This window comes from Peromyscus eremicus, chromosome 19 (assembly GCF_949786415.1).
Source record: "Peromyscus eremicus chromosome 19, PerEre_H2_v1, whole genome shotgun sequence".
NCBI classification, from domain to species: Eukaryota; Metazoa; Chordata; class Mammalia; order Rodentia; family Cricetidae; genus Peromyscus; species Peromyscus eremicus.
Window position 1 is genome coordinate 53,450,116 of NC_081435.1, and position 15,988 is coordinate 53,466,103.

Below are 15,988 nucleotides of genomic sequence, written 5' to 3' on the forward strand. Positions count from 1 at the left end.
GTAGAAAAGGTTGACCGGGAACTTGCAAACCTAGCCCTACTTTGAACTGTGAACTCTTGATCCTCTAGGCCTGTGGTTGTCAACCTTCCTAATGCTATGGCCCATTAAAACAGTTCCTCATGTTGTGGGTTCTCCCCTCCACACATACACACACCATAAAATTATTTTCATTGCTTCTTCATAGCTGTCATTTTGCTACTGTTTCGTAATGTAAATTTCTGATGCGCAGGGTATATGATATGGGACCCCTGTGAAAGGGTTGTTCAGCGCCCTCCCTGCCCTGCGCCCACCAAAGGGTTGCAACCCACAGATTGAGAAATGCTGCTCTGGGCTGTCTCTCTCAGGTGTTGAGATTTTTAGGCATCTACCCTCATGCCCAGCTGAAACGTTATTTTAATAGTTAGTTTAATATATTCAACCTCTTTGGAATGAGTGACATAGGACGCCCTTGTCAAAAACCATGTAGGCTTGTCCAGATATTCCTCCCTCCACACTGGAAGAGACCTCCTGGCTGACCTTTAAGTGGAGGACCCAAGGTCAAAGGTGGCCAGCAATTTGAAGAGCAATCTTCCATCTTTGGGCTTATTGGTAGGTCTCTCTGCCCATCTCAGTTTACTCCATTGGGGTCCTGTCGGGGGATCTCTGCCATTTTTCAGCTTTCAGAGTTCTTACCCCCCCTAACCCTGCAAGTTTCAACTTTATATCCTTTCTACCAAGGAAGCAGCCATTTGCTCGGTGGAGTGTGGATCAAACCAAGAGGGTCAGAACCTAGTGGCTGAGCTTGAACCCCTGAATGCATCAATTTCTGGAGCAGCACCTGGAGTCCAGTTACCTGTAGCCCTGGCCCCAGAAATGGAGCTCTGAATGTGAATTTGAGTGATCCAAGCAGACGAGCTGTAGTTTTTGAATACCCACTAACCCAGCTGACTAACATTTTCGGGCTCACTCTATCTTTTTAAAATAATATAAAATTTTAGTATTTTTGAGAATTTCATAATTCATACATTCATATATTAAAACAACATATTTCAATCCCCCCAACTCTTCTCAGATCCACCTCCCATCCCCACCCTCTCCCAACTTAGTGTCCTTTAAAAAAAATTCTTTTTAAATAGCTCACCGTTTACAATTGGTTTGACTTACCTTTAAAGCATATCAATCCTCTGACTGCTCAGATAGAAACCTAGGCATCACGCAACCTTTTATTAAATACAAAATTGATTTGACATGTGTCACACACAGCTGAGATAAAATGACATTGCTGTCTGGCTGGAAAGCACAGTCTGAAGTGGAAGGAAACGGGCTTCTTGTCCCTGGTGCTCTACGAGCCTTCCAGCAGTTAGCCATGGAGACGGGGGTGTGGTTCCTGGGCCTCATTTGCCCCACTGAAGGTCTGGATGGCTCTTTAAGGGTCATTTTCAGACGAATGGTTTTGCTATCAGAGTAGGTCAGGCCTACACCGTCATATACATTGTATGCTTTGAAGAACTTGCTCAGAAATTGGTATTTATGATTTGGCCTATCTTTATTAAGATGGGCATTCTAGTTGTTGACTTGGCTTTTTAGAAATAAAAATCTTGACTTGATATATGTGCCATGTTATTCAGAAACTGCAAGTTGACCACTGTTTAGACAATTCTAGGGGAGCCAGTTTTTATGACCGTTAATATGGAGGAGGAATGCACTGCTGGGGTAAATTATCCAAAACCATTGACCTTTAATCTGGAGGAGGGACGTGTCCAGTAAGTTATCCAAAACTTCTTAAATTGTGACATTGAACCTGGGTGCGTGTTCAACCTAATTTAGGTACATCTGATAAGCTACATTCACCTGGACCATCCTGTATTGGCAAGAGCCTGTCTTGAGAAGTCAGAATCCTTTTTTCTTTCAACAGATTTCCTTCTGTCCTTCTCCCCTCCTGCCTGCTGTAGGATAGGGTAGTGACAGCCTTCCTGAGAAACAATCATGCCTGTGGTGGCTTATGACTGTAATCCCAGCACTTGGGAGACTGAGGCAGGAGGATTAGGAAAGCAAGGATTTCTTGAATTACGTTAGGCCTGGCCTCAGAAGACAAAACAAGGACCTGATTAGATGACTCTGTGTGGAAAGTGACTGCTTCAGAATCCCGAAGACCCATGGGGGGATTCTCCAGCACCCATGTAAATGCTGGGTGAGGTCTATTACCTCAGCTCCTGGGTGGTGTGCGTGTGTGTGCAATATGTGTGTCCTATCTAGCCAGTCTAGCCCAAACTGATGAGCTCCAGGCTCAACCCTAACTCAAAAAATAAGGTGGAGCGTGAGCAGAGAAGGACAATCTGTATCAATATCTGCCCTGCTTGCCCATTTGAGCACATGCGCGCGCGCACACACACACACACACACACACACACACACACACAGAGGCATGTGTGTATACTGTAAGCACTAACATTAAAGGGCATTGTGGCATTGTGTTTCCCAGGATGGAGCAGACTATAGTGTGGGTGTGTGTGTCCCTGACTCTTGCGGTGAAGAGGATGTGACCGTGATGTCTCAGCTGGGTAAGTATGGAAAAAAACACAAACTGCTGTCTCAGCATGAAGTTTGAAAATTCCAACGGCTTAGAGACAAAAAAGGCGGCACCTTCAGGACCTCCAGGGCCTCCAGGACCACACCGGCTCTTCATCTTGGTCAGTCAGCCTAACTAGGAATAACAGAGGGGAGGAAAGTTGGGAACAGAGGTGGTGGGCTGGTGGTGGAGAGGCCTGGGGAAGGAAGAGAAAGACAACAGCCAGTAGATAACTGCTGGATCTTGATGTAATAAAGACGGAAAGTGAAACGGTCTCCCCACAGCTGCCTCATTAGGCCTGGAGACAGGAGTGGGCGGTGTCTGGTTTCCATACTGTGAATTCTCTGCTCTGCCCATGTGGCTGCCAACTGTTGGGTCAGGAAGCCATTTGGAACTTGGATTGGGTGAGGCCAATAGGTTGCAGTGGATTAGCTCTGAGAGCCCAGCCTTTGGGCCTGGTTGTCACTTCCCAGCTGTGTGACCCCGAGCAAATCATTTAATCTCCCCCGAGCATCAGTCTCCTGTCTCTGTAGCAGGGGACAGACAGCTTCTGAAGTTCAGGGGCTCCTAACGTCCTACCTCACAATCATGTCTGACATTTGGCCATGCAGAGGAAGACATTTTAGCCCATGGAAACTAGTTTGATCTTTTATAAGTCTTTCACAATTGTCCAAGCAAGCGCTTTAAAGCCTAAAATTTGTTTTTATCACTAGTGATTGATATTAATTTTGGTCATTTATAAAAGAACTAACAGCTCATGACTAAGTTCTCCTTCAAAGTGTTGATAGCGCAGCTATTTTTAGTGACTTTAACTTGTCCTCTAAGTTTATAACAACACTCACAGCTTTGGGCGCATTATCTATCTAGCCTGGTGTTTCATGTGCTGTTTAAAGACAAACAAGACCGACCAACCAACCAACCAACCAAACAGACAAACAAACAAAAAACCAGGCCTGTGGTCATATGTCCGCAACCCCAGCACTCCAGAAGATAAGGGCGGAGTGTCATGAATCTGAGATCAGCCTGGGCTACAGAGCAAGATATTTTTGTATCAAAAAGAAGAGCTGGTGACCTATCTCAGAGGCCTAGCCCTCGCTCAGCAGCTGTGAAACCCTGGGTTCTAGCCCCAGTACTACAAATCAAATAAAAAAAATGTTATAAATCAAAGTCACATTTGGGTTCTTGATGGAGAAGTGATGCATAGCCTAAAAACAAAGACAGGTGTAGGTACTATGACATTAGCCTTTCAAATGAGTAATCAAGGCCCCAAGTGTAACTATTTACCTGGCTTAGGAGATTTATCAGTTACTCCAGTTTTTCTAGCTAATGCTAAGCTGGCTAGCCAGAGCTGACTAAATGGGATGAAACGATGATAAAAAAAAGATATTTTGAGACACTCATTTTCAGAGAGACATGAAGAAGGCGCTCTGCGAGAAACCAGAAGAACCGGCCCAGGCTAGGGTGAGCCGAGCTGACATGGGGCAGGCAGTGCTGGGGAAATTAGAATTGGACAGCAGAACCTCTCTCCAGCTTTGGCACAGACAGGGCTTGAGATCAGAGCTTCTTTGCCCTGGGGAACATTTCCCCATCTGGAAAGGATTTGTCAGTTATTTCTTAGAGCCTTTTGATGGAATTGCTAGTATCTCCCCTCCAGATGTGGGGGCAAGCAGTTCAGGAATGCCAGGTGGCTGCTGTTGGCACAGGTTCTGCTCGCTGGAGCAGAAGAGGAGCAGCCGGGGCAGACAGGCCAAGGCAGGATGATCAAAGCATTGCTGGGGGGCGGGGGGGGGGGGGAGAGAGAGAGAGAGAGAGAAATAGACAGACAGAGACAGAGAGGCACGGTGAGAGAGAGAGAGATATCGAAAGACAGAGAGAGACCGGGAGAGAAACCCTGGATAGGTAGGAGGGACGGACGACCAGCAGCCAGAGGCTGGAGGACCTGCTGCACAGTGGTTTCCATGGGATGTTAGAGCATTTCAACTAACAGACGGTGCGTGATGTGATAGTTAACTTCCATTGTCACCTCCGAGTGTCTGGGAGGGTGTGTCTAGAGGTTATAGGAGGACTCATCCTGAATGTGAGTCTTTGGTCTAATGTGTGGCTCGGGGTGTAGACTGAATAATAGAGGGGAAAGGAGGAAGTAAGATGAGTGCCTGCATTCTCTTTTTCCGGGCCCACAGACATGTGAGCAAGCAGCCTCACGCTCCCTCTGTCACAGCTGTGAGGGACTGTATCAAGCCATGAGCCAAAATCGTTCCTTTCTGCCTTCAGTTACTTATTGCCAGATGTTTGGTTATGGTAATGAGAAAAGGAATGAATGTGCATGGCTTCCTGAGAAGGAAATGATGTCATCCCAGGGTAGACAGAGTCCAGACTAAAGCTAGATTAAAAAAAAAAAAAGATAGAAAATTCATTGCAAATCTCTTATTGTATTCATTTCTCAAGGCTCTTATCACCAGACTGTGGTGCTTCAGATGACTTCAGAAAAATTTTATTTTCTCACAGTTCTGGAGAGCAGACATCTGAAATCAAGTGTTGATGAGGTTGATCTCTTCTGGAACCACCTAGGAGAGTCTAGCATAGGCCTCTCCCTGAGCTGGGACCTGCCAGCAGTTCTCAATGCTCATTTGCTTACAGACAGACCTTGCCTCCTTGGCTTGGAGACAAACCACGTTTCTTTGGCCTATAGACACACCATGTCTCTTTGGGTTGTAGATACACAGTACCTCCTCGGCTTGCAAACACACCATGCTCTGTTTAACACCAGGGCCAGCAAATTTGATCTGCCATCAACAATTTGGAGCTACACATTTCCATTCTCAGGGGCTCACTCTAAGTCTGTCCTTCAGAAATGTGCTGACATTTTATGATGCTCACACTGTTTGAGATCTGAACTGCCTGGCTTCAAGGCTCACCAGGCTTTCCCATCATTACCCTCTTTGACGGTTGGCTGACTTCGAACCCCCTCACCTGTTAAAAGAATCAAGCCGACCTGTGGGGCTCAGCCAAGGCTAGTTTCCCCTCGCCTCTCCCAGCGCTGACTGAGAAACTGGAGTCATCTAGGATCCAAGAGGAAATTTTTTTTTTTTTGTCCAGTAATCTTTTATTGAAACATTGTCTCTTGTTGCTTCTTAGTTACTGAAGCATTCCACTGCGCCACTGCTGATGTCACTATCGAGTCATAAGAGTGGCAGCCACACACACTGCAGCCCCCAGGATCATCTTCTTCTTTTTTAATTTAATTTCTTTATATTTTATGTACCAGTGTTCTGCATATATACTCGCAGGCCAGAAGAAGGCATCAGACCCTATTACAGATGGTTGTGAGCCACCATGTGGCTGCCGGGAATTGAACTCAGGACCTCTGGAAGAGCAGTCGGTGCTCTTAACCGTTGAGCCATCTCTCCAGCCTATCTATCCCAGGATCTTCTTCATAGTTCCTGAAAGTTCTTTGACTAAAAACTGGTGAGGCATCTGCAGGGAACTATGGACAACCTCATCAAGAGCGTTATTTCCAACGTGCTTCCTGTTTTCTGGTCCTTTCTGTTTCCGTGGCTTCCTGTGAGCTTTGATGGTGGGGCAGAGGTAGAAGGTACAACCTTATCTGGGTCTGTTTGTTCTGAGTAGTCAGTTTCATCCTCATCCTCAGACCTTTCCAGTCACTGGTTGCTATGACAATGCCATCAGCAGCTTTTTTCTTTCTTTCTTTCTTTCTTTTTTTTTTTTTTTTTTTTGCTACTGCTGCTGCTGGGAATTGAACCTTGGGTTCCCTGGAAGAACATCATGCTCTCTCACAGCCACCTCTCCAGCCTCCTGAAACTGTATTCTTCACTAGTATGTTCAATGTGATGAACGTATCCGAGGCAAATTCTCCCATGTGTAAGATAAGGTGGACACTTCTCGTAGGTTGGTAAGAGTTACAAATAGTGATGGAACCATGCCTCATGTCTTGTAGGCACTCAGTGAACTGTGGTGTTTGTGGCTGTTAATAATTGGTATTACCACTATTTGAACCCATGTGTCTTCAACGTTGGCCCAGGTCCTGATTCTGAGTGTGGCCCTGGGGAGTTGCAAGAGTCTAGATTCCAGATCACTCCCAGACTTCCAGTTCCGAAGCCTCTAGGGAGAGGGCCAATAGTTGTCCCTTCACACTCTGGGTCACTCTGAGTCTCACTAACATTTGAGACAGAACACTAATCTCACCAGTAAGATCGTTACGTATCAATTCTTCCAAGGATTCATCAGCCCTGTCCTAAGCCGGTGTTTCTGAGCTTCGGTTTTGAATGGTGCCCATCCCAGAGTGGCTGTCTTCCGTTGTTTTTTTTTTGTTTGTTTGTTTTTTTGTTTTTTTGTTTTTCGAGACAGGGTTTCTCTGTGTAGCTTTGCGCCTCTCCTGGAACTCACTTGGTAGCCCAGGCTGGCCTCGAACTCACAGAGATCCGCCTGGCTCTGCCTCCCGAGTGCTGGGATTAAAGGCGTGCGCCACCGCCGCCCGGCCCTTCCGTTGTTTTGTTCCATCTTTTATAGAATATTTTTGTCTCTCTTGTAGAGACTTGCTCACAAATAGACTGGAGTCCGTCCCAGCCCCTTCTTAGATTTAGCATTCCCAGGGCTGTGGGCCAGAAGGGATGTGAGAGATCAATGGACTGAGAGTTCAGAAGAGTCTGGTCCATTTCTGCTTGGGTCAAATGCCTAGTAGTTCTGTGGTGTGCTGGTTGGTTTTCTGTGTCAATTTGACACAAGCTAGAGTCATCAGAGAGGAAGGAGCTTCAGCTAAGGAAATGCCTCCATGAGATCCAGCTGTAAGGCATTTTCTCATTTAGTGATCAATGTGGGAGGGCCCAGCCCATGGTGGGTGTGGGTGGTGCCATGCCTGGGCTGGTGGTCCTGGGTTCTATAAGAAAGCAGGCTGAGCAAGCCATGGGAAGCAAGCCAGTAAGCAGCATCCTTTCATGGCCTCTGCATCAGCTCCTGCCTCCAGGATCCTGCCCTGTTTGAGTTCCTGTCCTGACTTCCTTCAGTGATGAGCAGCAATGCTGAAGTGTGAGCCCAATAAACCCTTTCCTCCCCAACTTGTATTTTGGTCATGGTGTTTGTCACAGCAATAGAAACCCTAACGTGGCTTTCAGCGTCTTTTTATGTTTTAAGCATTTATTTTTTTTAAGGTGTGTGTGTGTGTGTGTGTGTGTGTGTGTGTGTGTGTGTGTGTGTATGCATGCACAGGTGCCTGTGGAGGCCAAATGAAGGTGTGAGATTCCCTAGAACCGGACTTAGAGGACGTTGTGGACTGTCTGATGTGATGGTGGGAACTGCCTCTGGTCCTCTGGAAGAACAGTGTTCACTTTCAATCCCTGACACATGTCTCTTCCCCCTTTTGGGATCTTTGTTTCTTATTTTCCCTCCCACTATTCATAAAGCAGATAAATTTGGTTTTTGGTATTCATGGTGGATTGGTTTTAAGACCCCCAGGAGACTGAAATCCACAGATGCTCAAGCCTTTATATAAAATTTCATAGTGTTTGCATAGAACGTACACAATCCTCCTGGGCACCATTAACCATCTCTAGCTTATTTATAACACCCAATGAAAGGCTATGCACATAGTTATTTTATAGTCATACTGTATCGTTTAAAGAATAATGATGAAAAGTCTGTACATGTTCGGTATAGACGCAACTTAAAAATACCGTCAGCCTTGGAAAGCCAATGCACGTTAAAATGCCAGCTTTGTGTTTCAATGAGAGGAATACACTCGGAAAGGTCTAATGCAGTAACATGGCTTCTTCTTCTCTCTTGGCAGATATGCTAAGGTTCAGAAATACTTCATTTTTGGCACCTTCCCTCTCCCTCTTTACAAAAAACTCTTCCTCCTCATCTTGTGAAAGTGTGGCCAGATGCGCTGCTGGGGTGTTTCGGCTGGATACGTTTGCCTCCGTGTGTCTGTAAGTATGGGCATCAGAGGTACCCAGCTGGGGGTGATGTCAGTGTCCTCTCATCAACCTCTCTCACCAACTGCATTTAGTGTTGGATTTAATTCACTGAATGATGACTGGCCAATGCAGTCTGGGTTCAAAGTTCAGTGATCTGAGTTTGGTGTCCACACCAGTATTCCTGCATTGAAACTTAATCCCGAATGTGATGGAGTCAGGTGGGGCCTTGGGTAGGTAACTAGGCCCTGATGCACCACCCTTACAGATGAAATTAGTGTCCTCTTAAAAGGTACCCGGGGAGGTACCTCACCCCTTCTACCATGCGAAGTCAACTAGAAACCCAAAGTCTGCTGCTGGTGACTTGATTTGGGGACTCCCAGCTTCAGTCATCATCATCATCATCATCATCATCATCATCATCATCATCATCATAAGTTACCAGCCCACAGCATTTTGTTACAGCATCCTGTGTTGACTAAAATACAGGGAGATACCATTAAACAAGGAAAATGAAAGCACTCCAGGGCACAGACCAGGCCCCAACTTCAGTGGGGTCCAGGACCACCAGCAAATGCATCCATCTGCAGTCGGTCCTGAGCTGAAAACCCCTTTCTCTGCTTGGAAGCCTGGCCTCTCCCCTGACTGTTGCACCGAAGTGCCCTTTACCTTTCTGTATTTTGATTATTTCTTGGCACACATTGAAAAGAAGTATAAGTCTAGGTCTTGATAACTGAACCATTTGTTTATAGTGCCTTAGCAGGGATGTCCATACATGCTACATTATTAGCTCCTCACCAGGATCAAAGCCATCCTTGTGAATATAGATGTTTAAGTCATGTCTTTTTTAAAAACCGGGGAGGAAGGTTTCTTTTCCCCTGAGATTATTTGTTACTTGTATTTTTCTTTTGTAAAATTTCCACCCTCTTCTCTGTCTGTCTGTCTGTCTGTCTGTCTCTCTCTCTCTCTCTGTTGAGCTTTTCTTTTTTTTTGTTGTTGTTTTTTTTCAAGTTCATCATCTTTATATGGGCTATTTATCCTGAGATATACTGCTACAAATGTTTTTCTCAGTGTTTTGGTTTTGTTTTGTCTGTTTATAATAATTTTCACTCCACTTGAGCCCAAATGCTGAAAAGTGATACTTACGATAATTTTCTAAGCGGAGAGTGAGTGAAATTTATTCATCTTTTCTGTTGTGATTTTTCCCCCATTACTTTTATTCTTAGAATTTTTAAAAGATGTATTTTTTTAAAAAAAATTATGTGTATGTGTATGCCTGTGTGAGATTATGTGGACCATAGGTGTGTAGGTGTCATGGAAGGAGTGGGCATTAGATCACCTGAACTGGAGTTACAGGAGGTTGAGAGCCCCCATTGCGGGTGCTGGGAAAATGGAACCTGGTTCTTTGCAAGAACAATGTGCATTCTTATCTCCTGAACTTTCTTCAGCCCCTTTTCTTAAGTTGTTAAGTATTCCTATGTGTGTTTTTCTTTTGGAGACAGCATGTTTCTTTGTATATTAGCTAGCCTTGAACTCAGGAGCCTCCCGACTCAGCCTCTTATATGCTGGGGTTACAGGAGTGCCTCCATGTCCAGTTGGTGATTTTGTCTCGCATGGCATTGTTTTCTTGGCATCTTTGGTGCTATGTGAAGGCCTGGCCAGGTGTCTTCTTTCTGCAGGTTCATCACCTTGCTAGGCCTTGTCCTTCCTGTGGTGGGGACTGTTTACATGGTGGCCAGGAACTGGGGCTTGGACCTCAGGCCATCACCTGCACATGGGACTTCGGCAGGCTGTGAGAATCTGCCTTTGAGAAATGTGGAGAGCGATGGGCAAAGAAGCAGGAGCCCACAGACCAATTGCCAAGTTCATCTCTCCCCGCCACGACCCCTGAGCAGAGGAAAAAGTAAGCATTTTAAACTAGGACCACCCCAGAGAAATGACCTAGAGAAGTGTGTGGTTGGAAAATAATTCCTCCGGTTTGGATTCTAGTGAATGCCCAGCAGCTCCTAAATGTCAGCAGAGGCTGGATCTCCACTGTTTACAATTCAGTCTTTGTTTACCACCAGGGTGCTAAGGCAAGGCGAAGTCACTAACAATGATGAATTATGTCGGGTACAATTATCCAGTGTGTTTTTGTGCTGACCAAAGCCTGGGTCAGTCGAGAGTTAAGGGGCTCACTGTAGTTATGCCCCTGGGAACAGATTTTATGATCAAGGCTATTTTTAGTTCTATAGATTTATGTAAATTCATGTACAACTGCCAGGGGTGAATGTGCAAGCAAAGCTAATCAATGTATCTGAGTCCGAAATAGATGACTCAACCCCAATGTAACAAAATGATGATTTGATTGGGCCCTCGACGTTATGCTTTGGTGAATAATGAAGAATATTAGTTTCAAGGGCCATGGTGACATACTCCTTTAATGCTAAAATTCAAGAGGCAGAGGCAGAGGCAGAAGAATCTTCTGTGGTTTTGAAGCCAGCCAGGACCAGTACATATTATGACTCAGAGAGAGAGAGAGAGAGAGAGAGAGAGAGAGAGAGAGAGAGAGAGAGAGAGAATATCAACTTCATTTCGACCTGCTTATATGGAAGGGAAAAACATAGATATATAGATGATAGATAGGTGATAATTATCTATCTATCTATCTATCTATCTATCTATCTATCTATCTATCTTTCTATCTATCTTCTATCTTCATCTATTATCTACCTATCGACTATCTATCTACTTACCTACATACTTACCATCTTCACACCATTCAAAAATTACCTGTTCATGCAAATACCTTTCATCTATATGGAGTAATTTTCAACCAATTCCCCTCAGGTTTTCAAAATGGTCTTTCCTTGCTCTAAAAGGGGCTTAAAAAAAAAACTCAAAAATCTCAGGGAGTTGGCAGGGTAAAGATGAATATGTAATTAAGTAGCTTCAAGGAGTATGTCCCACATGGGAAGCATAGCAATGATTTTTCTCTGATCTTATTTGAATTTTACACAAAATCAGCATTGACAGTGACTTAATTATAGTAACAGTTGACATAAACCCCAATATCAAAAAAGCAATAAAAGACAGAGCTAGTCTGAAAGGGTGCTCAGCAGGCATAGAGTTCTGGGGACCAGTTCCCATGCTGAATGGGGTGCAGATCTGCCTGCAGGGGGGCAATGTCAGTCTACACATAGTATCAGCACAGAGCCCTGGAGGTAAGCCCACTCTGTTGGTTATATTACAACCCCATCACATGTCACGATGGGCTTTCCCAGGTTCCAGAAGCCTATGGTGGCCTCTTGTGATGTGGCTGTCGATCTTTCTCTGCACCTGGCTGTCCTATAGACAGGTCCAAGTTCAGCACGGTAGAGAGAAGAGGTGCTTAGCTATTCCCAGTCAAAGCTGCCTTGACTTCTAACCCTGACCTCGGTCCGATTGTTTGGTCTTTCTGAACCTCGACTTCCACCTATATAAAATAAGAGACAGCATGGGGTAAGGTGATGGAGTTTGGTGCAATAGTATGTGCTTGCCTCCTAAATTCCCCCTTTCCCTAGTCTCTGTAGTTTAGCTGGAAGAGAGAAAAGAAGGCCTGTGCCAAGACCTCCTGCTGGGCTGCCCCGATCTTGCTGAGCAAGGCCCAGCTGTGTTCCAGAGGCTCTGTCTCACTGTAGTGAACTGACAGACAGCACACCTCCACCGCTTTCAACAATGCCAGGCTGGACCTCAGATGCCCATCTTAGGACCCATCTCTGACGTAAAGCAGATATATGTATTAAGTATCAGGCATCAGCATGGCCTTTAGGTTCCTCCCCTAAACTGAGATCCCCCTGATCTGCATGAATTTTCTTGGCATTTACTCTGCCTGCCTATCTATCTATCTATCTATCTATCTATCTATCTATCTATCTATCTATCATCTATCTATCTATCTATCTATCTATCTATCATCTATCTATCTATCTATCTATCTATCTACCCTCTTATATATTACATCCTGACTACAGTTTCCCCTCCCTCCTTTCCTTCCAGTTGCCTGCCCCCCACCTCTCCCAGATCTACTCCTCCCTTCAGAAAAGAGCAGGCCTCCCAGGAATATCAACCGAACACGGCATAACAAGTTGCCGTAAGACTAGGCACATTCTTTCATTTCAAGGCTCCAGGAGGCAACCCAGTAAGATGTCCCTGGGTGCCTGAACTCGGGCAACACAAGGCATCATGGAATGCCAATGTCAGGTCAAGAATAGTAGGGGGAGTCAAGGTCCAAAGGACAGGTACAAGAGCCCAGAGACAGATCTTGAGGGGACTGTGGGAAGCCTGAGTTGAGCACTCCAGTTTTTGAGCCAGAGTCTGAGGTCTCTGCATGCGTTTTGGGTTACCTTAGGGTGGTGTCTGGATGGGTCTGGTTTACATGAGGGCTGGTAATAGCTCCTCCTTTTCTCAGGGTTTCTAGGAGCCGTGGATGGAGCTCTACAGTGCTTTTCTTGGCAAAAGAACATGCCGGCCATCTGTACCCCAGAGCTGCCAGAAGGCACCTGCCAGACACTGAACGGGATCCGAGTCCTGAGTCTCCTTTGGATTGTCTCGGGACACACCAGTCAGATGACCGCTTGGCTGTCTTTGGGTATGGGGAGCTGACCGGCTTCTTCTCCGGCACCCATGGGAAAGAGAGCCCCTTCTATGTGGGCTAGTGGTGGGCCATGGGATGGGACCCTGACAGCTGTCTCAGAAACAGCCAGCCTTCCTTCTGTTCTAGTGACACACTGAGACTTCCTATGCCAAGTTTCCCAGGGCTGCAATCACTGCCACTTCCCTCGGTAGAAATCAGGTACCCGGTGATATTTGGCCATTGTGTGCTCCCTCTGTCTACTAAGACAGGAAGTAGCTTTCCCCCCATTACTGAAGACCAGGCAAGTATAACCAAATGTGGTACATCCATGGAAAATCACCATTTCTGGACATTGCCACACCCTGAAGTCCCTCATCCACACTTCAATGTCCATCATCCTGTAACAAAGGTCATCTCTCAGCAAGGGACCAAGCAGGTGAATCAGAACTAGAGACCGGGTCACCGAGGGCAGTTACAGGGAGACTCTGAGATGATGGGCACCTGCCCTCATGCTGTGAGAGTCCCAGAGGACTCTGGGCATCATAAGAGCACAAAGGAGCACACAGCCCGGGTGACGGGGGCCTCCGTCACCCCTGACATTGTTCCTACAGCTCAATGCAAACAGATGTTGATAGCATACCTCTTGCTTTTTTTCTCAAAGTGAAGTCCTCTGGTTTCCTTCGGCTGAACTAAACGACGTTGCTTTTCTACGTATCTGTTATAGATAACGTGCTTGAATGGAGGGCCAGAGTGCCGGCAAACCCGCTCTACTTCTACTCTCGGAGTGGCCCGTTCTACGTTGGGGTGGATACGTTTTTCCTGATCAGGTGACGAGGTCGACGTGTAGTCTCTGCTGTGATGCTTGTGAAGAGATGCGGGTGTGGGGGAGGGTTGTCAGTCTCCCCTTCCCGGGAAAAGGCAATTGGCACTCATTAATTCACCTGGGGCTCGGCTTCTGGTTATTTCTGGATAGGGCTGTTGTCACAGCGGCCCTCTGGGGTGTCTTCAGCTTCGTCCATGAGTTAAAATGATGCTGAAAAATGGCCTTTTATGAAAGTTGAATTTTGAAAATGTTTTTGTTATCTTTTATTTATTTGTGTGTGCATGTATGTGTCCGTATGTATTATGTTGGTATGTGTGTGCCATGACATATGTGTGCTGGTCAGAGGAGATCTCACAGAAGGTAGTTTTCTTGTTACCGTGTGGGTTCCGGGAGTTGAACTCCGGTCATCGGGTTTGGCGGCAGGCACACCACTCCGCTGAGCCATCTCGACAGCCCACACCTGTTGATTATGTTTGTTAAAATCATTCATTTCAGTGGTTCTCAAGCTCTAGGAAGTGGTGTAGATTCAGACTAAAATTTCCAGTTCTCACTCCAGCAAAATGTGAAGGAAAAGACATAACAAAACAGTGTGAGGCTCACAGAGTCACACTCTCTTAAAGGATTGACCTAAAATTTCCCAATCTCTTTCTTAATTTTGTAACTTCTTAAAACTATTAAGAGTTTGATAAATGGCACAAGAAGCCACTGGGTAACGTAGGGTCCACCGGGTGGCCCAGGGCAGGGTTGTAAATACCGAATGTCTGGGAATATTGCAAGCAGAGAGAGATACCTTCTGCTGATATGGACTGTGGATGGTGAGCCTCTTATTCCTGGAATAATTCCTGCTGGGGATGCAGGCTCACAGGCCCCTCCCCAGATGCGCAGGGTGAGACCAGCAGTGCAGGGTATCACGGCCCTCCAGATGATCCTGATGCACACTCGGGTCTGTGAAGCACAGGGTAAACCTGGGTGTTGGAGCGGAGGAGCGCAGAGGCAGTGGGAGGGCACAGTGGGTCAGAGACGAAGAAAGACGTTTCTCTTTGCTTTGTCTCTTGGTTTCCATTCCTCAGCTTCATTCTGTGATTGCCTGCTTCCCTCTAGTTTTTATTTTATTTTGTTATTATTTGTTTTTTTAAGACTGGGTTTCTCTGTGTAGCCCTGGCTGTCCTAGAACTTTTTTGGTAGACCAGGCTGGACTCGAACTCTCAGAGATCCACCTGCCTCTGCCTCCTAAGTGCTGGGTTTATGTTATTACTTCAGATGGTTCCCATATTCTTTCATTTCAAATTTACACATATGTGATGTGTGCATCTGTGGTGTATATGTGTGTGTGCATGGCTCACTGGGGAGTAGGATCATGGGGTAACAGTCTTCCTCTGCAAGCAGGATGATCTGAGTTAAACTCTCCTCTACCCATGTAAGAAGCCAGGCAGGGGATGGATACACTGGCCTCTATATGAGTACCTGCACCGCACGTGTGCACACACACACACACACACACACACCATATACATACATACCACACACATATACATACATGTATATACCACACACACCACACATATACACATACATACACACCACACATACAAACACACACACCACACATACAAACACACACACCCCACACATATATACCCACACACCATATGCATACATTATACACATACACATGCATACACATATACAAACACACATATACCACACACACACATCACGCATATACACATACATAACACAACTCACATGAACACACACCAACACACACATCATACCACACACGTGCATTCCACATACATACACTATACACACATATATTTCACACACACAACATATACAACACATATATAACATACACTACCTACACAATGTACACCACACACCACATACACAAAACACATATACCACACATATTTATTTAATTTTTATGTATATGGGTACAGTTTTTGCCTGCATGTTTGCCTGCATACCACACATGTGCCTGCTGCCCAGGAGAGCCAGGAAAGGGTGTCAGGTCCCCTGTCTGTAACTGGAGTTACAGACAGTTGTGAGCTGCCCTATGGGTGCTGGGAATTGAACCCAGGTCCTCTGGAAGA

The 15,988-nt window shown here is 45.7% G+C and overlaps 1 protein-coding gene across 1 annotated transcript in view; it reads left to right on the plus strand.

Annotated features, from left to right (window-relative positions):
• LOC131896189 (O-acyltransferase like protein-like) overlaps positions 1-15,988 on the plus strand; it is a 49,814-nt gene that overhangs the window by 10,447 nt on the left and 23,379 nt on the right. The window contains exons 3-7 of the mRNA XM_059246779.1: positions 2,462-2,540; positions 8,349-8,490; positions 10,155-10,378; positions 12,905-13,084; positions 13,794-13,896. Coding sequence (XP_059102762.1) covers positions 2,462-2,540; positions 8,349-8,490; positions 10,155-10,378; positions 12,905-13,084; positions 13,794-13,896 — 728 coding nt within the window. The remainder of the gene's footprint in view (positions 1-2,461; positions 2,541-8,348; positions 8,491-10,154; positions 10,379-12,904; positions 13,085-13,793; positions 13,897-15,988) is intronic.